The sequence below is a fragment of the Maylandia zebra genome, linkage group LG13 (assembly GCF_041146795.1).
Source record: "Maylandia zebra isolate NMK-2024a linkage group LG13, Mzebra_GT3a, whole genome shotgun sequence".
NCBI classification, from domain to species: domain Eukaryota; kingdom Metazoa; phylum Chordata; class Actinopteri; order Cichliformes; family Cichlidae; genus Maylandia; species Maylandia zebra.
The window spans coordinates 10,923,706-10,946,852 of record NC_135179.1 but is presented as its reverse complement, the minus strand read 5'-3'; the positions used below and the strand labels follow the sequence as shown (position 1 = coordinate 10,946,852).

Sequence of the window (23,147 nt, the reverse complement as noted above, 5' to 3'; positions counted from 1 at the left end):
TTTGCTTTTTGACCTCTCTTTCTAAGCTTTTCTTTTCTTTGTTCTCTTTCCTTTCACTCTCCACCAGTCAAGGCAGATGGCTGTCCTTCCCTGAGCCTGTTTCTGCAGGAAGTTTTTTCCTGTCGAAAGGGAGTTCTTCCTTTCCACTGTTGCCAAGTGCTTGCTCATGAAAAGCCTCTGTTTGTTGGGGTTGTCTCTCTTACACTTTAGCTTACCATGAAAAAGAAAATGACATTTTGGAGCTGTTGCTTTGAGTTGGTGCTATGTAAACAAAAATGTATTAAAATGAGCTAATTGTTTTAGTGTGTGAAATTCTAGTCTTTTAGTCTGTGAGTTAGCACTTTGTAGCAGAATTGGTAGTTAGTTCATAACTTAGCACTCTGCCCTCTTACAAAAAAACTGACATAGCAGGGCCCAAAGGTTTAAAAAAATATGGAATCAAAAACCTAATGGTTGACTTCATGGTGGCAGAATCCATCTTTTATACAATCTTTGGCTCTGACTAAGGAATTGTATCAAATCTAGACTAAACCAGTACACATTTTCTTTGACAGCACCCTGAATTCCTCCCATGCACAAAATAAAAAAAATCCGAACACCCTCACAGCCTTATATATTTCTCGCTATTTTATTATTTATTTTTAAGTGGCACCCCAATCATATTTTTGTATAATAAGCAGAGACTGCATGTGTTGTCATTCTTTGGCAGACTCCCAGCATTAACACTAACCACAGAAATGGAAGTCAGTGCATGCAATTAAAATGAACTGTTTTTATTTCAGTGAAGCAAAGTGCTCTGGCTATCCACCACTAATCACTTCAATGTGTAGATGGTGTGTGAGACAGAACTTGCATTGCTTATATTATGGGGAGCTGCCTCCCCTTTTTTGGAACAAGAAAGCAAGTTTCTGTATTGCAGCTCATTAAATTTTAGGGTGAAGACATCTATAGATTAATGGAATATAGTATAGACTTAGGGATTCATGGTAAATGGCCTGTATTTATATAGCGCTTTACTAGTCCCTAAGGACCCCAAAGCGCTTTACATATCCAGTCATCCACCCATTCACACACTGGTGATGGCAAGCTACATTGTAGCCACAGCCACCCTGGGGCGCACTGACAGAGGCGAGGCTGCCGAACACTGGCACCACCGGACCCTCTGACCACCACCAGTAGGCAACGGGTGAAGTGTCTTGCCCAAGGACACAACGACCGAGACTGTCCAAGCCGGGGCTCGAACCGGCAACCTTCCAATTACAAGGCGAACTCCCAACTCTTGAGCCACAATCGCCCCGATCAGTACTAGCACACAGGAATAACTGAAAGGAAATTAATACAAGTGAGTGCAATGTCCTATAACTGGAAGTAGAATCGATTGTGTGTGTCTGTGTGTGTGTCAGTACAGTATGCATGAGTTTACCCAGATGCCAATTAAAGTTTTTAAGCTCTGTTGCTTCTCTGGCACAATGACACAACCAAAGGTAAGGAAAGAGAGGTACTGCAGCCTCACTGCACCACTCTGCTGTGATGCACCAAGGGGGATGTTTGTGCGTGCGTATGTCTGCATGTTTGAGTGCAGTCAGAGGTACATGTGTCATAAATCAGTGGAAAGATAAACAACTGAAAAACCTGTAAATACTCAAGTGTGTGCGGTGGGAAGAAAATGAAGAAAGACAATGCAGAACTGGAGGTGTAGGCAGCAAAAGAGTGTGACACAAGTGGAGAGAGCTGACAGGTTAAAAGAAGAAAACACTGATATTTCATAGTGTGAGGCAATTGCCAAAACAAGTGGAAAGAGAAAGGATTGAAGGGATAAAAAGAGGTTTAAGATTAAGAAAAAGGCTGAATAATGTTTATTGGATAAACACAGATGTGTCTGTTCCTCCTGTCGTCAGAGTCTATTGATAACGGCGTATGCTTTACAGAGGGGTCTTTCCTCCCTCTATGACTATGAATCAGCTTCACCTCAACTCTGTCCATCCCCTCTCTTTCTACCTCTTTCAGTGTTCTTTTCAACCCCTCCTCTTCCCCTCCCTTCTCCTGTTCCTCACACTCACGCTCTCACACGGGGGATGCCTGAATCGGTGGAAGTCCTGATCAGTGTTGTCGGAGTCCCTCGTCTGCTGAGGGCAGAGCCCAAACCCAGTCTAACCCAGATCAGAAAATACTGAAGATCTCTGCAATATCATGAGAAGGAGAAGCACTTGAAAGAGGATTTCTTGCAGCCGATGGACATTTGTCAAAAGTGTTGAAGACAGGGACAGTCTCATTTTATAACCAGAGAGGTATGGTGAGAATGAAAGCTGTTTGTTGATTATTTTGAGGAATGCAAAGCTTCAAACTGGGATTTTGTGTTTAAGTCATTAAAGACACTGACAGAAGAGGATCCACCAGAGCGGAATATTTATAGCAAACCACATTGGAAGAAAAAAAAAACTCACATTTTTATAATTGCAGAGAAATAAGTGTATTTATTTTTCAGCATGTGCAAATTGAGTTAAAATTTGAGTGTACGGGATGCAGCTGAATTAAGAGTTGTTTTAACCTATTGGCTGAGGATCAACAAGCTAATTGATTTTTTTTTTTTTTTTTGGCAAGAGTGGAAGACCACTGAACCAGTTGTCCAACCAACTAGCCATGGAGTTACGAGGAATACGCGGGATAGTAGGTGGCCAGGACACAAAGTGTCAGGGGTTAGGTTTTGGCTATCCAGTCACCGGGATTCCAACCAGCTCCGTAATAACAGCCGTGCAGCAGCAGGACTACTCAGCCAGCGTCTGGCTTCGCAGGAGGGATAAACTGGAGCATGTAAGTTCTGATACTGGAGATGAGGTATTAGACACAGCTGAAAGAAGAGTGAAGTCTTAAGTAGAATTTAAGAATAGTTAAAAACATGTTGTGTTTTTCATATCCACTGGGACATGTTCTCACCCTCTGACCCTTGGTTAAGCCTTTCAGAACATGTAATTTCAAAAATGGGATAAAATGGAAGAGAAGAATTTTAACATATGAATGTCTTTTTGTGTTCAACTATTACAGACTGATAGAATGAGGGTGGTGTCACTAAATTATGATAATATTTGAGTGGAAACTGTTTCCTATGAATGCACACCCAGATTGTAGGGTGTGGGCTGGAGTGTTAACAAGAAGAGGCTGCTGTGGAGACTGGACAGAAAAATATCTATTTATATAAATCTGAAATAAAATGTTGAGACAGTGGACTGTTTGGTGGCCATAATGCAGAGACAAAATTCAGAATACAATGCAAAGCTGAAACACTAAATAATTAATTTATTGATGGAATTCTAATTATCTGGATAAGTGCAGCTCCTTATGTCTGATTAATAGAAATCTAAATTAAATTAATTACTTTGTTTTTTGTTATTAGCAACAAAAGGAATTTAAGTTAAGCAGAGGGAAAATTGATTGTTTATTATAAGGAAATGCTCATAATGAAAACATATATAGACCTGCTGTACGTTCATAAAATATTTGTCATGTCACATTTAAATTGTGTTGAGTAACTTCTTTTTTTGTTAACCATGCCCTCTTTCAGTACTGTAGGTTACAATGATCTACATTAAAATGTATCCTTATAGCAAATGTAAATTTGTGTAAAAACGAATACAGAAAAGGGTCTGATATTAATGAATCTGCTGAGCAACTTCAACTGTAAACTACTGCTTCTATAACACATCAACTTAAGTTTCTAAATTTTGCATGCTGAGGGGAATTTTGTGTTGTAAGTGAAGGAATAAGCTGAATTTTGCTTTATATGCAGCAACGCTTTTCTTTTATACCTTTGTGATGTTCAACAGTTACTTTTGTTTTCTATTAGAAAGGAGTTTCTATTAGAAACATCCTCAGGAGACTCGCTGCTCCGACGTAAACTGAATCAACATTCTGTGAAGGCCTTCCAGGTGTAGAGATTTAGCGTCAAGGAAAGGAATGGAAGAGGTGTGTGTGCTGAATATTTGATGCTGGAGGGGAACAGTGCCACGTCCAGAGAACTGCTGCTAAGTCTGTCTGCATAACTAACTAGAATGATGAAGCAGCCTGTCCCCTTTCTGCACACCCACACACATCTACAGAGGCACTGAATCACACAGATACATGCACACGCATGCTGTAAGTCTGTTTTTACAGGCCGACAGAGCACACACAAAAGCACTCAGAGGCCAGCAAGTTGGCCGTCAAGCCTGAAAACAGAAAAGACATTTTGCATTTTAATAAACTACCAAGCAGACATGCAGATAAACACACACTCATTCACTCTATGCATTATTCAAAACAAATTATAGCTTGAAGGACAAAAGCAAACTTTACAGTGTACAGTGATTTTATTTTCTGTAATTGCATAACATTAAGTCTGCCTCTTTCTATCTACATCTAATGTAAACGATGTGTTGGCAACATTTGACAGATATGATTTCTCATTCGAGTCGAGAACAAACCCGTTATTGTTTTATAATGAGATTTTCTTTAACTGATGGAGCTTGACTTTACATTTAAGAGCAAGAGTTTTCCTGCTGACAGCGATGACAAATGTGGTGTAAGTTCAAGGAGAGATAAGAAGTTGGATACTGAGAGCCTTAGGGACACAGAGTGCCAGTCACAGTGATGTGATTCAAGTCACATCTTTAGCATATTTTCAAACTCCAAGAAGGTTTTTTTACTCATTCCAAGTGAAGTCATCAATCTACGAAATCAAAGACTGATTACAGCCTCATGTTTTCACCTGGTCACGTTGTAACTTGGAATATGAATATTCTGCAGTTGTCCAAAAGTCCACTTAAAACATATACAAAAACTGAAATCTGTGAACATTTTGGCACGATCCTCAAAACAGCACGGATCAGTTCAGTATGTATGGTAAAATTTCATTCCTTGCTACGTTTTGAAAGTATGATAGTGCTGCATTTGGATTAAACATCCTCTTCTGTCCTTATTTGACCAATCTCATGCAATTCATTGAACATATTTTACTGCTCATCCGAGCGCATCACCTTGCTCTTAGTTATTACTCGGTAGCTATGCATATGTGTTTTCTCTTACACTACTCTTTTCCTCTTGTCTGTGCTGAGTCATTGATTTTGTAACAGATGAGTTTGCTGCGGTTGCTTTCATTAAATTATGCAAGTTTAAAGAGTACATTACTAAAGATGGGATCTTGATATAGTACGCAGTGGAGCTACTTTTGCTTCTCATCCTGATGTAGTTTAATTTCTAACATTGCCAAACAAAATACAAATCATGCAAATAAACAAATCATTCAGCAAATAATCTGAATGATTATCAGCTGAAGAAGGTGCTTGGTGCTCTATCCAGCTTTCTGCTTTGTAGATCCTCTATTGTTTGTTGATTGACTACATGCATTTTTTCACGAGTACATAGAATTTCAGAATCATAGACTAAGTAGTTGAAAAATATCTTTTTTGTTTCTTGTTGTAGTAGACAGGTGTGGCTGTTCTGCACCTTGTAGTCACACTCATTCGTCTATCTGGTTTCAGGTGCACATCCCTGCACCTAGGGAGGTGAAATGCCATTTAAAGTTTCTCTTACAGCAGTTACTGGATCTTCTGTGTTCACTGTGTGCTCATAAGACAGTCTTAAAGAAGATGAATCAGCAGCTGAGAGCCAGGGCAGGAGGCTAACTGTGAATGAAAGATAGCCAAACCTCCAGGAGGAATTTTAAGAATTGGCAGCTGAAAGTACAGCTGGCTCCACACGCTGATTGCATTTTCAATTTCATAGTGGCAGTGCTGATGTATAGACCCATATCTGTGGTGTTATTGGTCAAACTATATGGGGCCTAGGGGACTTCTAGCCTCTTATGTAAGTTTATTTGTTATTGTTCTTGGCTGGTGACCCAGCGTTCTGTGTTTTGGACTTTTGAATCTTAGTATTAATCTTAGGCTACGTTCCCACTGCAGGTCTTAATGCTCAAATCCGATTTTTTTGTCTGCTTGTTCACACTACAAATAAAATGTGATAGCAAACGCGCTCTAGTGTGAACCCTCAAAGCGGCCCGCATGCGCAAAAGAAGACGCTCTGTTTAGACCCAGACCAAACGGTATTGTTTGACTGATGGCCCTTAATATAAAGACTTGTTTTGGACTGTATATTTCCCAATTTAGCTTTAAGTTGTAAAGTTATTTTGTTATTTACATACAGTCTAATAATTGTTCTTATTGCTGTTTTAGAGAGGAGCAGTGCTTCAAAGGATAGTTGCAGATTTCTGTCAGAATCTGCAGATTATACAGTGCAAATAAAATGTTCACGTTTCTCCAACGCTGTCTTCCAAACAGCTTCACTGACATCTACAGTGGATGGCCAGGAAGCGTTCACGATGTCTTCTCGGGCGCTTCTCCGGCGCTGATAATTGGCGTCTGTCTTGTGTCAGTGACGTAAAAGACGGATTTAATGCGACATGACCGTTCAAACAGCAGTCGCTTTCTAAAACGTCAGATATGTATCGGATTCAGTACCACATACGAAAGTGACCCAGATCGGATTGGAAAATATCGGATTTGTGCCGTTCACACTGTCATACCGTGATCGGATATGGGTCACATAGGGTCAAAAAAGTCGGATTTGATACGCTTTCGCCTGCAGTGTGAACGTAGCCTTAGAATATTAAGCTGATTTCTGGATGTTATTATGTTGGGTTTTCCTGTTTAGTCACTTTAGGGTCATCAGCTTATTGTCCCGTTTTCTTAGTCTTGTCACTGTGTTTCGTTCTTTAGTGTTCTCCTCCTGTGTTCTTACACTCACCTTTATGTTTTGTCCTTAGCGTTGTCCATGTTAGGTCTGCCATGTTTCCATGTTTGTTGCCCTCTGTGTCTCTCGCCCTCTCTTTTTTATCCCAGTCATGCCTCTGTGTTCTGTCTGTGTGTTCATCCTTGTCTCCCCTGTCTGTCATGCGCTCCCATGTTTGTTTATCCCCATCCTGGTGTCAAGCCATGTCCTTGTCTGAGTCTTGAGTTCAGTTTTGCTCTCCCTGTCTCGTTATGTGGAAATTTGTTCCTGCGGTGTTTCCATGTGTTTCCACTTCCCTCATCATCCCTCGGTGTCTATATTGTCTCTGTTTTCCTCCATCCTTTGCCAAAGCCCCTCTTCACCTACCCCTGTGTTTCCATGTTCCTACTTTTCCAGGCTTTCATGATTAATTCCTCATTCATTTTGGTTTTCTTATTTCGTTCTGTTTTGACAATCAGGCTGAATAAATGGCTCGCCTTTTGTTAAAGTTCATTGCTGCCTACGTTGTCTGCATTTGGGTCCTCACTCTCCGCTCCACACGGTCTGCTGCCTGCAGATTGTGACATTATTATGTTTATTTCTTTTTTTTTCCCCTATCCCTCTCATTTGCTATTTTTGTGGGCTGGGCGAGTGAAGATGATGAAACTCAGGGAAAATATTTATTTGCCTCAAATGAATAAGAAAGTTGGATTGATTTCTCAGTGCACATTAGTCAAAGTATGAAATATTATTAGACATATATCTTATGATGAACTTTTTTATCTGGAAGTGATGAATGATGCTGTTAATCGGTTGAAGAATGAGGGGTAGGAAGATTACACTCAGGTTTTGACACGTCCATCTGTAACACAAGTTCACCCTGGAAGTGGGAAATGTAGATGTAGTGACAAGGTAGAAATATTTTTAGCTGTGTGAAAATTTCTGGAAATCAATTTGAGAAGCTGTCTATGAAGTGAATAACAACTTATGATTATTTATGATAAACCTCCAGATTTAATACATAATAAATAAAGTTATATATGTGAAACATTTATACTGCTTAACTAATTTATTAGACCACCACCCAGTGTAATGATCTGCCACAGCTGTTCTAAATCACCAATATTTTTAATTACCAAAAATCACTTTTACATTTTTATTTCATTTGTTTATTAAGATGCCAAATTACACTTACTTGCATGTCACTAACAGAAAAAAAATGTTTTAATAGTTAAAACTTATGCTTGATCTGACTTCTTAGAGAGTCCAGAGTCCAGGCTCAAATTTGAGTATAAAAATGAGAATTCAGCAACTTTTAGTTTATGTAATTTTGTAATTTTAAAATGTAATTTGAAGTTTAGTCTTTTAGTTAAAGATGTTTTGACTCATTTTTTAAAACATTTGTATTTTCTTGTTCTTAAGAACGGTGTTCTAATACATTTATTTTAAGCACTTGAAGGAAACCAGAGTAAAACCTATTATTTCCATTGCCTTGCAAGGTGGAACTGTTTATATACATTTCAGATACTAAATGCAGAGACACTAAACCTGTGGTCAAAAATGAGGAGAATTAACTTTTTTTTAAAAAATATGATTAATTTAAAAGAAATAATAATCTTGGTGTATAAAACTGAGCATAATGTTAGTTCAAGCATGTCACAGAATCAAGCTCACCTGGAAGTCCTGTTGGGAAACATTTTACATTTGTACTGCTGCTTCAGCAAGCTGCTTTGCAACCCACCCTCCACACCAGCTCTTCTGTTTCATGCTATTTCTGACCCAATCAATGTCTGTTGTCATTTCCTACTGCTCAGTAATGGTGTATTGCTAAATTCTACAGCACCTTCTTTTTAAACAAAAACTTGTGCTTTAGAAACTGTTAGCAATTTATGTAACAGACATTAATACATTCACAAAAACACAGTAATGAATCATTAGGACACAGGAGCACATCTGCCTCCTTTAGGCGATCCTAAAAGATTTCTTGTCATCACTTTCAGTCCTTAACCACGCTCAGATAAAAGGTTGCTCTCCGTGGAGAAAGTGCAGCCTCATTAATGCTGTTGTCTCATGCGTTCATCCCCATTACTTGGTGATGACCTCGGGCAATTGTCTCTGCCTTCAAAGCAGTGAGACCTTACTTTTTCAGTTCGAGATGGACATGTTTTCAGAATTCTGGATTCCTTTTATTTTTAATTGGTGAGTTTTGTCTGACAGCAGGGGAAAAGACTCATCTTGAAGTTTGTGCTGAAACTGTTTCTTTGCGGTTCAAATTCAACCATGAAGCAGCCTCTTCATAATGCTGCTCGAAGGCTTTGATCTTTCAGTAAGATGTTCCAGTCTAATTGTTTACTCTTAAACAACAACAACAAAAAAATCACCAATCCATTTCCCCCCTGTCAAGCAGCCACATTACATTTTAAGTAAAAATGTTGACCGGTTGATTAAAGGTGTTTGATTATAGACAGAATACTCTCATTATGTAGTGGATGGAAGATAAACAGCAAAGAGAAGCCAATGAAATAAAAGACAACACATTTGAACTGCTGCAAGTGCTGATCAAAGTTAAGGAAGATTTACATTGGGATTATTTTCCTACCTAAAGATCAGCAGAAATGAAGGCAAGAAGACAGATGTCTTTATATCTGTGAGAGTTGTTGTTGTATTCAAACTTTATGTAGATACCTTTGGCCAGAAGCTTACTATCATCAATCACCAACACTCTTCACTGTGTTCAATACCCAGTACCAATTAAAATTGATGCTCGGGGTTCTTGGCTCCTTTTTAACAGCTTGGCATGAGTTCATCCTGATTTCACTTCAGCATCAACTTGACCTTGTGTGGAGGCTTCATGCTTAGTTAAAGTTTACCTCTTGCCTGTTTACAGCTAAACTGTATAAGGCTGCAACTACTGTATAAACATAACTGACACAACATAGTTCTATATAGTCCATAATTAAATTTGAGATGCTATCATAACAAACCTTGAAAGAAATTCAATTAAAGCTACTTTCAGCTGCTCCTATGCACAAGAGGTCAGCACAGTGGGTAGATCCACAGTAGATTTCTTGCATGTTAATCACTTCTACATTATAAAGTAGGTGTTTCTAGGAACTAGATATTTATTTTCCTAAACGGGTAGCATTCCTTGTTTACTTTGGTTGTGTTGATGGCTGGTTGTATTTCAGTGGTTTCTCTGTATTTAAACAAGCTATTTAAGGTATGTAAACAATAATTATCCCAAATTAAAACAATAATTTACTACCTATAATTGCTCATTCGCACTCTTTCATGAGTGGTTGAATTAACACAAATCTGGCTGGGTACACATACACACACACATTTATACACTCACACACGTATACCCTTAATTCACTATTCTGTCGTATAGTCCTGCCTTGTTCATTTAGTTTACTTCGACTGCTTTCTGATTGGATAGATGCTTATTTGATTTTCTTTGTGAATCACATGACTTTTGTATTTGCTGTTGATTTCTTTTCTTAACCCTTTAAATTAAATTTTGATCCTTAGTGATGCTGCGAGTTCTGGCATAGTTTGTAGCCTACAGGAACAGTAGGGGGAGCTATCACCTAATATGAAAACTTCATTGTGTAAATTGATGTAGATTTTTAATTCAAAGGATTGGAGCTATAACATTTTGGCCCACTGCATGCATCAGACTGTCAGTTTCCAGGTGTGTGATCTATATACTGCACCATGATAATGAATACCATCTGTTTCAATTCTAATTAATTAAACATCTCTTCAGGACCTGACAGTTTGAGGCATGCTGGCTGTCAGTTTTCTACATGTGAGCTTTAAATCTCCTTTAGTTTAACTAGCTTTCTTATTTTCATTCCTTTTTTATCTTTGTTTTATGGCATCTCAAAATTCAGCGTGTTTCCTCTTTCTCTTTAATCACAAAATTGACTCAGACTCTGATTGCTTTGAAATATAATTGGTTAATAAATACACATTACATCAAAATTTTTAATACATAAGATTTTTTCTCAACTTTGTAATACTGCAAAAAGACCTTCAGTATTTATAATGATATATGTTATATATTTAGGATTTACTGCTGAATCAATTCAGGCCTTGAATAATGTGATAGTGCACTCAGGGACATCATAAAAAAGATTTTGCCGTCTTCAAAGTCAGAAGAGGTCTTTTGAGGTCTTTGCCTGTTGTTATTCTTTGTTTGACAAACTGCCCTTGGCACAGACAATGGAGTGCATATCTGTGAAGGGGAAGTGACTGACTAAATTAGTAAATAAGTAAATCAATAGCATTCCTTATCATGGAAAAAAGGTTGTATAATTTATTTTTTCCCCAGATTTGAAAGATGGAAAGAATCTCTAACAAGATTACTAAAATCAAATTTGATGGTAATCTGGTTAGATGATTTACTTATGATTTTGTAATCTGAATACATAATCCCGGTTACATGTATGTTAGCCATTTTTGCCCAACCCTGTTACACATACACAACTACCCCCTCACAACCACCTGCCGAGACAGAGTAATGGGGAAGATACACTGGAAGCCATAATCATGTTTTTTCATGAATTGAACTAATTAGGCAATTAGCTGAAACTCATTAGACTCTGTTTCTGTACCACAAAGCTAAATTATTTCAGCTGTGAAAGTGTTACATGAGTACAGAGCCCTCACTGAATTGTGAAATCCACATTATCTTAAACGTCCAGAAGGATTTAAGCCTTCTATGAAACCTTTGTGCCATCATCTCTAGATCTCTTAAGAGAGAAGCTCTGCTGGTCTGTTGTAGCTCACAATGTAGATTAAAAAGAAAGCTTTCATGTTGACATTTCATAATCTAATTTGATGCTCTTTTTATCCCCCTCGACTCCACTGATTTCTAGAAATGTTTTCTGTTTAATTTCACTGGCAAACACTTCATAGCTCTTATAGTTCAAATGCCGGAGGCTCAGTAAACTCTCATGCTTCAGGAAATTTCAATACAGCAGAGCAGAGATAAGAGTGGTTACAGCTCATGAAACTACTCAAGTGCAATATCTTTGTATATGCTAGAAGGGATTCGTTTATTGGATGCTTGCTTTGACTACACTGATAATAAAGAGATTCTTAGTGTTGGAGTAACAGAACTGCTGCTCGTGTTATATTCCAGCTTTAGAACTTTTCTTCTCATCAAAACTATGGTAAATGTATACCTGCAACCCTGCAAATTTGTTCAAAACATGAATGTATGGAGTGCATTAGGTCTGTGCGTTATTCACTTTCTTGATAATTCTTTGATTTATCTGAAATTCTGAGTTTTCAAACCTCCTCGGGCTATATATCTTCTTTTTTTTTTAATCCAGTCCCACTTGGAGCTGTGTGTTATTTAAATTTTTATGTTGCCTGCAACAAATACAGTAAGCTACTGTTTATATTAATGTAACAAATCTTTTAAAAAGTTTTAGGGTTTTGCACACATTTAGATAATTAATCAATCAAAATAATACAACCACACATTAATGTGCATAAGAGAGATGAACTGTCTATGGCCACATCTATAATTTTTAAAAACACAGACTGCATATAAATGATGGAAGCAGCTTCTAATAGCTTGCAAATATGCATAGAAAGATCAATGCACTAAGTAATTCTTTTCAGGTACGTTTATTGCCTCAAGAATTTCAAGTTTTATTAAACAAAACTTGAAAAAAAATGACTAGCGTAAGAAAAGCTGTTAGATATGCTTTAGTAATGATGATGAATGAAACTGTGCATTAAAATTGCATTAAAGTCGTGTAGTCGTGGCAACTTATGTTCCTTTGCTGATGAAATTCATGTTGACCTTATTTCTGAGTTGCTGTAAAGTGACTGCCCCCTGCTGGAATTTCTGTCATGTGTTCCTAATTTGTGGGACAGTGCCAGATCTAATTGCACTACTTGAGTATCACGTTTACGTGGTACTCAAGTAGTGGTCAGAGGGCTTGGTGGCGCCAGTGTCCGGCAGCCTCGCCTCTGTCAGTGTGCCCCAGGGTGGCTGTGGCTACACCATCACCAGTGTGTGAATGGGTAGATGACTGGTTGTGTAAAGCGCTTTGGGGTCCTTAGGGACTAGAAAAGCGCTATACAAATACAGGCCATTTTACCATTTCATATCAGAGTGCAGCTGTGATATACCAGCAATATATAGGAGAGTAGTGAGTGATAAAACCAATGCAGCAGCTTCCTCTTGCTGCACACGCAGCCGGCATCACATTGTCAGCTAGCTGACACTAACAAGAGAGACGCAACTTGACCTCTTCATGGAGTGTGGCAAAGGAAATCCGGAGCTGATACCGAAAGGCTGGATGTGAAATGACCTGAATCTGACATAAAACTGTCAATCTAGACAAAGCCAAACAAAGTCTCCCTTGATTTTTTTGTTGTGCGCAGTGCCAAGTCAGCTTAAAACTCACAGTTCTGCAGTGCATCCAAAACACAAAAACACACCAACTTCAGCAGATGGATGGCACCGCTGAGTGCTGATACTGCATCAGTGATGCTTGTGACAGATGCTCTAATTATTTTTGTGTGTGAAGAAAAACTGACAGATCCTGAAACTGTGAGAATGTATTTAATGGAACACGGATCAGCATTTCTATAACTATTGTGTCGTTAAAATATTGTTTAAGGTGTGCTTTGCTGCTGTGATGACCCCCTTTGAGATTAATATGTTCCTGCTGTGGAACACAAAGACACATATAGACATTTCAGAGGCAAGTAAAGCTACTGTTATACAGTACTATTGAAACATTTGGAAAACTGATCAACTACAGATTACATATCTTTTAGAGCTTCCAAACAGCACATGCATCCTTTATCCTGCAGAAGGGCAGATGAGGTAAATGCTTTATATCTGAGATTGGTTGCACTTCAGTGGTTTCTCTGTATTTAAACAAGCTATTTAAGGAATTTAAACAACAATTATCCAAAATTAAACAATAATTTGCCACCTATAATTGCACATTCTCAGTCTTTCATAAGTGGTTGAATCTGAGAGTTTACGTCAAACAAGTTCTCGGTCATTTCCTCCGAGAAACACTTATTTTTGGTTTAGTCAAGAAGGCTGCCTGGATACAGAGGACAGGAAGCAGGAAACTAAAAACACCTAATTTGCTGCTTTTAAAAGACGTAAAGGCTTGTGCAAATAAACTTTCTCATGCTTCTTTATATGTGCTACAGTTACACTGTACGCTGACTAGTCATAAACAAGTGTTTAATTGATTTTCTCCTGGTTAAAAAAAAATAATAATAATCTGGAGTGATGTTGCACTTGCTGCCATTCGGGTCATTGTACTGTTTTTATACTTAAGACAAGGAATCTTATAAAAGTGACTTTATCATGCAAATACCATTTGAGGCAACATGAATATTGACCATAGGTGTGAACATGAGTGTGAGTGGGTGTCTCTCTGTGTGGACTGTGACTGAGTGGGTTCCCTCTGGGTAATCTGGATTGCTCCTACAGTCCAAAGGTATGCAGTTTGTAGGTTTAACTGGTTATACTAAAATGCCCACAGATGTGAATGTGAATGTGCATCATTGTCTGCGTAAGCCCTGCAGCAGACTGGCAGCCTTTCCTATGCCCTGCTTCAGCCCTGTGGCAGCTGGGGTAGACTCTAGCCTCGCACAACTCTGAGTTGGATAAGCAGAGGAGAATGGATTGATGGATGGATACTCCTGAGGGGGAGATTATATGGGGTCCAATTGTAGTGCTGAAGAGCTATTGTCAGTGCAAGTTATTATAGCATATGGGTGGTTGGGTGGGGAGAAAAGCTGTTCCTTAGTCTGTTTGCATGAGTATTGTATTCATCTGTATCATCGGCCTGATGGCAAAAGTTGAAACAAAGGGTAACGGGGGTGTGACGTGTCTGAAATGATGCTGCTCGTCTACTTCCTCAGAAGAGTGGTGTAGACATCTTCCAGTTGTGGGAGCTCGTTTAGTATGCAATCTTCACCACGCGGTGTAGGTCATCCGCTCGGCTGCTTTAGCAGCTTTAGTACCGCGTCATGATCATGTTTGTGAGGATGCTCTCGGTGATGGTTCTGTAGCAATTCAGCACCAGTCCCTGGGGGAGATGTGCTTGAAATACTACACTCGAACAGAAAGAGTCTTGAATGACTGTAGTGAATGATATGGTTTTTATCACCTTTGTAGGCACTCGATCAAAAAGGAATAAATATTGCTTGTCCGTCTAACAAATAACAGTTTCAGTGGGCTGTAGTCACTACGCAGGTAGCTTCCATTTCCTAGGGAAGAACTGTCCTTGTTGTTTGTTTGTTTTTTGACCAGGTTTGAGGACTGAAAGTCCATGTCAGGTAAGTCCAACAAATTTTAATCTCTGCATACTCTCTGCTGCTTAATATACTGTTGGGATTTGTGCTGTGTTTACTTTTTATATGACTCTCAAGTCTTGTCATCTTCCATTTAAATAATCAAGAACATGTCTAATAATACGGATTTTAAGCTTTTATGAGTTTCAGCTAACGATCATCATTGTAGCCTTTCACAAGACTGGGTACTGTAACAGTGTTTTTTTATGGGCAGTAAAGCTATCGGATAGCTAGCTGCAGGTGGACCATAAAAGACACAAAGGTATTTGTAAGGGCTTTAACAAAGAAAAATTGACTCTAGTGTTTTCTGCTCCATTCTCTGCTGGTCTGTTCTCATTGTTTTAAAAATGGTTTCACATACCTTCCGACTGTTTGGCCATTTTCTTGTTTGTTTGTTTTTATTTCAGTCTATGGTAAGTTTAACAATTGATGTCTGATAGATTCTAGACCTTAAAATATATACTCCCATCTATCGCAGGAAAAATCCCAGAAATGTGAGCTGTTACTAAGGGGGGATAAGCAGGAAAGGAAGAAGAGGAGGAGAGCCTGATCATCTATTTATTGTTTAATCCTCCATCTATATGGCAGAGACAGAAACTGTCTGATAGTTGATCTTCTATTTAGCTCTAATCACAAAGCCCTGTTTCTCTTTGTCTCTTATTTTCTTATGCCTACTGCACTGCGATGATCGCCAACTTAAAAAGCGTACTAGCACCCCCTGTTGGCTTTTTTCTGTCAGCACACAGCTGCAGGGCAGACAGACTTTAAAAGATTTACTATCTATACCCTGCATCTGAACAGGATCTGCTCTGCATTACAATGTGCTGCCGATGTATTGCTTTTGCATACTAAGAAGTGTAAAATAGCATTACTTTGCCATATCTCTGCTTGCAGTCAATGAACTAAACTGCACTGAGATGTATTGAATCAATGCAATTCAGTTACATTGGCTGTGTTTCACTAGGCTCACTGCCTGCACTTTGTTTCATGCTGTGCCTCTGCAATTCCATCATGTATTGCAATTCTGTTTTAATATCTGAACAAACTGGATTAGTATTAAAATCAATAGACCTGAAAAATCAGATTAATCACAGAAAAGAAAAAGTGGAGGAGCTCACTATTGCAATAATGCAGGGTAAGGTGAGACAATATAAGCAGGAGAGGCAAGTGGATGTACAGTGAAAAGAGAGGAGAGTCCGAACATCTATTTATTCTCTATTCCCTCCCTGTTTTGTGGGTCTGTATGGAAGAGTGGAGAAATTTGAGCTTTCTATTAGAGAGAGAGAGGGTGGTGAGACAGCGCAGGGGAGGGAGCGGGAGAGTGAGAAGGAGGTGAGCAAACATGCGATATGGTGGGATGAGAGGAGGAAAGGATAGAGAAAGAAAAGTGAAGAAGGAAGCTAGAAGACAGATAGCTCAACAGATAGATAGATCTATATATAGATAGACAGATAGAGGTGTGTCCTTTTATGTTTTCATTCATGCAGTTGTAGGAGAGGATAGGAGGAGCAGCGCTTTCCCTCTCTTTCATTCTCTTTCACACACATATGCACGTGCACTTACAAACGCCAACACATACATTTTCTCTGCCGAGAGGGATGGACTCTCCTCCCCTGTGACTCCCAGGGAAGAGAGGAAGCAGCGGATTTTGCAGCTCACACACACGGACACATACTCTTTCTGTCTCTTTCGTCTCGCACATCCGGAAGAGCACATGTGTTTCCGAGTGGACTAACAAACAGAGGGATGCGTCATGAAGGTGGGCTCTCTACTATAAAATTTGTTTAATCTAAGCAGGAGTGAGTGAGCGAGTGAGTGGTTCTATCTATCTATCTATCTATCTGGTGCAACCTGTGTGCTGCATGAGAAAGTCATATGTCTCTTTGTTAGTGTCAAGTGCTCTGATTGTTCTTTGGCTGCAAGTGTTTTTTTCTGTTTTTTGTTTTCTTAGAGTGTGAAGATCAAGTCTTGAATATAGGGTGTAGCCATCAAGGATAGTGGTGCTGTGGGATATTGTACTTTGCCTTTACTTTATACTCTTCTCTGATCTTTGTTTATAGGAAGTAGGTCAGAAAATATCTTGAAATATTGCATGTAATGTGAAGTCATCCATGCTTTGGAACTGTGCATACTCATTCACACTTAGACCTAGATACAAGGTGCTGTATTGACTTGGTCTTGTGACTATTTTATCCACTGCTGTCTTTGGCAATCAGTGGAAAATGGGTTTATAAGTGCCTTTCATTACTTTATCCATAAACTCAATGTGATTTTCTGCATTTCTCTGTTATTCTTTATACGAATCTTATTATATTTTGAGGCAAATCTGTGTACGGTCATCCATGTCACGGTAGTCTTTGGGTTCAGAAATATAAAGAAGTCCTGTTGCCTTCTTTTCAAGCACTGGAGATTTTGAGGTAACAAGGTGGGCTTTTGTAGGTGCATTCATACTGAGTGGATGGTGATGATGCAGTAAAAACAAAATGTGGTAAAAAAAGAAAAAAGAAAAGAAAAATGTTTTAACCCTGTATATTAGGACGCTTTCACATTTTTTCTCTCATGCCTAATTAGAATCACAGAAAGTAATTGATGTATTTTTTATATACATACAATTTTTAGGTCAGTTGGATGATAAGATTAGCCCTCATTTAGCTACAGCTACAAAGCTACAGGACTACATTCACAATTGTATTGCCTGGCACATAAACTAATAATAAAAACACACACAATGACATTACTCAATGCCAACGAATGTTTTTTGATCTGCATATTAATTTTGCATGCATTATGACTCATTATGACTCATGACATCTATGTATTAGAAAATATTGCTAATGGAATGCTTATGAATTCAGATTATAATACTGGCTATAAATGTAGCGATTTACAATTATTTGTTTATGGGAAATAGTTATTAGTCGATATTGTGGGACATACTTAATTTATTATTAACAGGCTTACAGTAAATGCTGGCAGACAGTTGTGCTGAATATTTCTTTTTTTTTTAACATGCATTAACATAAAAATGTTTGTTAATGTTTGTTTTTTTAAATATTTTTTACATTGTTAGCATTTAGTGTACAATAAGGTTATCTTTTATTATGTCTCAGACCTCAGTTATGGGTAGCCTATTAAAGTGACTCTCCAACAAAAGTCAGCAGGTAAAGCATCCAGTAGAAACCCTGATACATAATAACACCGTTCCCTAAACATCAAAATATCCTGTTTACTGAATACACAAGTTTGAATTACAAAGCAGAGTTCATCACAGTGCAAATAAAATCAAAGAATGCTGGAGGAGGACAGCCAGACTAATCATGTCCAGGCTTACCTCACTGCTGGTCAGCTCTCACTGGCCGTGATTCACTGATTAGCGCACAGAGCATGACTCAGACCCATACAGATATCAGGCTGTCCTCTTTTTGTGGTTTACTGAAATTTTATATCATGTGTGTGAACCTTTGACAACTATAAATTCTCCCAGGATCTTTATAGGAATGTTCTATACCAGTACTCTATGTCCCTGATCCTTCCTCTCTAGCTCTGTTTCTCTTTGTCTCCTGGTGCCATCAGTCTTTCAGCCTGGGTACACATAGCACAGGCTGACAAGTGGGCTGCTGGGCCAAATTGGACTGGCCAAGTCTGGCCTACTACACTCTGTATATATCTATGGGGAAGAAGAAGAAGAAGAAGAAGAAGAAGAGGAGGAGGAGAGGTGGTGATGGCAAAGGAGGGCAGGGGGGGAAAATGAGAAGAGAAGAGAAGAGGAAAATATGATTACAGAAATAAATGCGCCATGAAAAGAAAAAAAAATTAATTCTGCTCACAGACAGCATCAATATGCTGGATACACAGACACACATTCACAGGGACTCATACAAACAGACCCAGAAGCCATCAGACCATGGTGTACAAAGCACCAACAGACAGTAGAGCCCCCAAACACCTGAACTGGTATCCATGGCAACCAAACTACTACCTCCTGAATTCTAGCCAAAACAGAACAGCCAGTGATTTATCTGTGAGTGATATCTCTACAAAGACAGGTCAGTCTGGCCTGATCTCATTTTGTGAAGAAGAATGTGTCCATTAAAGGTTAGAGGTTCGATTAGTCGTACTTCAGGATTAAAGCGGTCTGATTTACTGCATTTTGCCTGCGCGCAGTCTTCCCCTCTCTGGCAATACGTGTTGCGATTGTCAGTGAGAAACAGTAATTGGTAGATCTAGCTAACAAGGTGCACACTACTACTAAAAAGTCAGATTAATACTCTCTCTACATAAAGAAGGATTTTTCTGGAACAACTGTGGCAAAGGAAGTGGGGTAGGCTTCAGTCTAGAAATGCTGTATGCATTATTGGGATAATGAAACAACATAGTTATGCTATGTATGCATTTAGTACATCTAACTGTAATTTCTGTCACAGTCAATATATGAATAGCATCCTTATTTGGACTGTTGTAACCTTGCTTCTCTGTCCTCATGCTGCAGTATCCTCAGTGTCAGTGAGTTCAGTTCAAAACCATGGTTACCTCAAGAAAGAAGAACTATAAGAAATTGGAAAATGATCTTTCCATCAGTTTCTTATTCTTAGTTATTTTGTTCTAATTGTTAAAAAGATAGAATACAGCAGTTCGTATACATACTGTAAATGTTTCTTTGTTAGAAAACCAGTAAATATTATATCATCTGGGCAAGCTCTCATAATGCTTCAAGCATTTTCTGTTACTGAATTAATGTCACATATTTAGCACTATGCACTCTCAGAGTGGTTATTCTGTTGCAGTTAATTGGGATAATGAACACGTTTAGTATTGTAGAGGCGTAAGTGTGGAGAACACGCGTGAATAGATTAATGAATCTCGTTCTAATATGATGTCTCTTCTGCAGATGTCACCTTAGGACAGCCCTGTGGTTGCTACCTGCATACTGAGTACGCTTAGTTGATTATATAATCGCAGATGGAATAAAAAGGATAAAAAGCTGAAAAAATAAAACTGCAGAAGATGTCTATAGAGCTACAGTTTGTGGTGTCTTCACTATTCATTCTTAAGCACTTTTAAAGTAATTTAGCATCAGTTTCATCAGTAGACAGACCTGCATGACTTATTACTTCAATACTAGTGTGAATAGCGTGAAAGGGGATTTGATTTTCGGTTTGTTTGTAGAGATTTTTCTTTCCTTGTTTTCTAATTTTGGGTTGACATTGTTCTCATTTGACAACAAATCTTTTTGTGGGTGGGTTTATTTTTTTTTTCCTTTTAGACTAAACTGTGCTTTTAGTAATTTTAAATATCCATCCATATTTTTTTGCTTATTTGGGGCTGGGTCGTAGGGGCAGCAGCCTAAGCAGAGAAGCCCACACCTCCCTCTCCCCAGCCACCTCCTCCAGCTTGTCCGGAGGAACACCAAGGCGTTCCCAGGCCAGCCGAGAGATATAATCTCTCCAGTGTGTCCTGGGTCTGCCCCGGGGCCTCCTCCATGTGGGACATGCCCGGAACACCTCACCCAGGAGGTTCCAAGGAGGCATCCTTGTCAGATGCCTGAACCACCTCAACTGGCTCCCTTTGATGTGGAGGCGCAGCGGCTCTACTCTGAGCCCCGCCTGGATGGCCAACCTTCTCACCCTACCTCTAAGGGAGAGGCCAGCCCATTTCTGCCGCTTGTATCCTCAATCTCATTCTAATTTTAAATATAATTTTTCTTTTTTCTGCATAAGGTCTAATTAATTTTTTTGGTTTCTGTTATGATTTTTGGCAGGGTTGCATTCCTCAAACAATTTGTTAGCCTTTGCCATTTCAAAGCTACATTTCTGCTTTAAAAGCTACATTTTGAAATGTCATATTGATATACTCAGTAACCTTGTTTGCACCACCTCTGGTACAGATAGATGGATTTTAGTTGTATAGAGTTGAAAGCTGTCTGAGACTTGTCCGTAAGACGATTTAAATCCCCTGTTTTGTGTCAATCATTTCCCCTAGGAGTTGAAAGAAGACTTTCATTTAGTTGTGTATGAAAAGGTGGATTGCTATCTAACAGTAATGCACTGATATAAAGCATGATCTACACTAGACCACATTATTAAGGAGTTGGCCTGTGTAGCTCTACCTACTGAATCCCCTTTAAAACTACAGCTGGCTCTGCACAAGTTTACAGTGTCGCACCCACTTTAATTTATTTCAGATTCAAGGTTGTTCTGAAGGGTTGGTGGTATGTGTGGTAATCAGGGGAGGATGACCAAATTCATGGTGTTGGCCTTGTGGGTTGACAACATCAGGTCCCCTCACTTCTGCCCTTCACTGATTTTGATTGACACATCATTCATCACTAACCCTGCACTAACAAGGGTTTAACAAGACAAAGCATATAACACCTCTTAGAACATTACAAGATCTTGTCAGAGAGAAAGAGAAAATGAGATTTAACAAACCATTAATAATGAATGAACCTGGAGGAGAGGAGAGGACACTGACTCTTTGTTTCATATATTTACATTTCTGCGCCCTGCTGTTTTTATAAATTGGTACATTGTTACAGTATTAATTCATTACATAGCTTAGAGGAAAATGTAATCCAGATTAAATTTCACTAAAGTAATAATACAACAGCATTTTGTGTGTTTATTCACTGCTCCTACGTGCAGTCACTACCCGCACTTTGTCCTTGATTTGTCTAAGACAGTCCAGTTGTGGAAACCCATCTATTTCACAGGTGACACAGTTAGTCTGCATTAGTTCTCATTAAGTTCCTGTCACTACTTCACTTCAGTCAACTAAGGGTGACACAGCCTGCAGAGGGATGATCAATTTGTTAAAGAAGATGTGTTCTTTTCGTGCACCTATCGAAGAGTATGGATTTTTTTAAGTCTTTAATGGGTCTAACTTGCTTGCCTTTTTCCTCAAATGATAAAAAGAGAAAAATGAACATGGCATTAGCATGATGAAGTTAAAATTACAGTCAGGTGAGTGTTTGAGGAAGTCCCTTTTCAGTGCTGTTATTCTTTTTCTTCTTAAAAAATACTAAGGGGGGACTTATATTAGCCCCTCTTAGCTACTGCTACCCAGAGCTAGTGAAACTTTAGCTGAAGTTGATATATCCCTGTTGGACTGTTGCATAGTGAATAAACTCTCATATGATTTTAGAATGAAATTCTAAAGGAAAACGAGCAACCAAAACTCCAAATAACTTTCATGTTCAAAAAGGAGCAGAAAGAAGCATAAGCACATTCCAGATTCAAGATTCAAGACCCTTAACCTCTAACCCAAACTGTTTATATGAGGGAAAGTATTATTTTTAGGACACTTGAACCTAACATTAGTAGTGGCATAATGTTAGCTTAAAACCAGATGTTGCTGTTTAGCCAGCAGTTTGTAGGCTGTTCGGAGATTGGAGGTCTGCATGTCTAATCTGCTTGCAATAAGTAACTGCGATAATATCAAGAATAAATAAGCATGCCAATGCACAATTTCATGTGTTAGAGCCCTGACTTCAGTTCAGGAGATGAGGCTTGAGGTGAAGAGGAAAAGGATGACATTTTATCAAGATGCTGGTTGTTTTGGTCTTTTTGCGTTGCATATTCGCTTCTTTGTTAAAAGGGACCCCTTGTCAGATGATAATACACAGGTATGAGCCTTCATATCTTGAGTCAGAAAGTTTAGAAATAGATGAAAATTTGCTTGCACAGCAGGCAAATGCCTAAGAGTTCCCTTCTCCTCAACCTTTGGCATACAAAGTATGCAGCCAGTCTCTAGCCACACACATAAAATGCAATTAGACAAAAAGCACCATGTTCAAGGTGGCGGGGAAACATGGGAGCTTCCACAAACCGGTGCCCTAAGTTAATGAATTCATTAAAAAACTAATGCATTAGTTTGGCAAAATATTTAAATACACACTATTTAATCTATATTCATAAGTAAAATATTCTTTATATTATATTCTAATCTCAAAAAATTACTAATCGCACCTTTGAATGTTTGTAAGTGTTATTGCTGGGTTCAAATGTACTAAGTAGCAGGGGCTTTTCTGTGTATAATTTCCATTTTTCTCCATGTACTGG

The 23,147-nt window shown here is 38.7% G+C and overlaps 1 protein-coding gene across 2 annotated transcripts in view; it reads left to right on the top strand.

Annotated features, from left to right (window-relative positions):
• The first annotated feature begins 2,068 nt into the window (after positions 1–2,068).
• Positions 2,069–23,147, top strand: part of LOC101487814 (inactive phospholipase D5) — a 73,202-nt gene continuing 52,123 nt past the window's right edge. The window contains exons 1-2 of one of the 2 annotated variants that reach the window (XM_076891521.1): positions 2,069–2,288; positions 2,602–2,811. In XM_076891521.1, the coding sequence (XP_076747636.1) occupies positions 2,641–2,811 (171 nt within the window). In that variant the 5' untranslated portion in view covers positions 2,069–2,288; positions 2,602–2,640. Of the gene's footprint in view, positions 2,289–2,601; positions 2,812–16,457; positions 16,850–23,147 lie in introns of those variants that run through there. The other variant, XM_004570081.3, reaches the window with a different exon arrangement.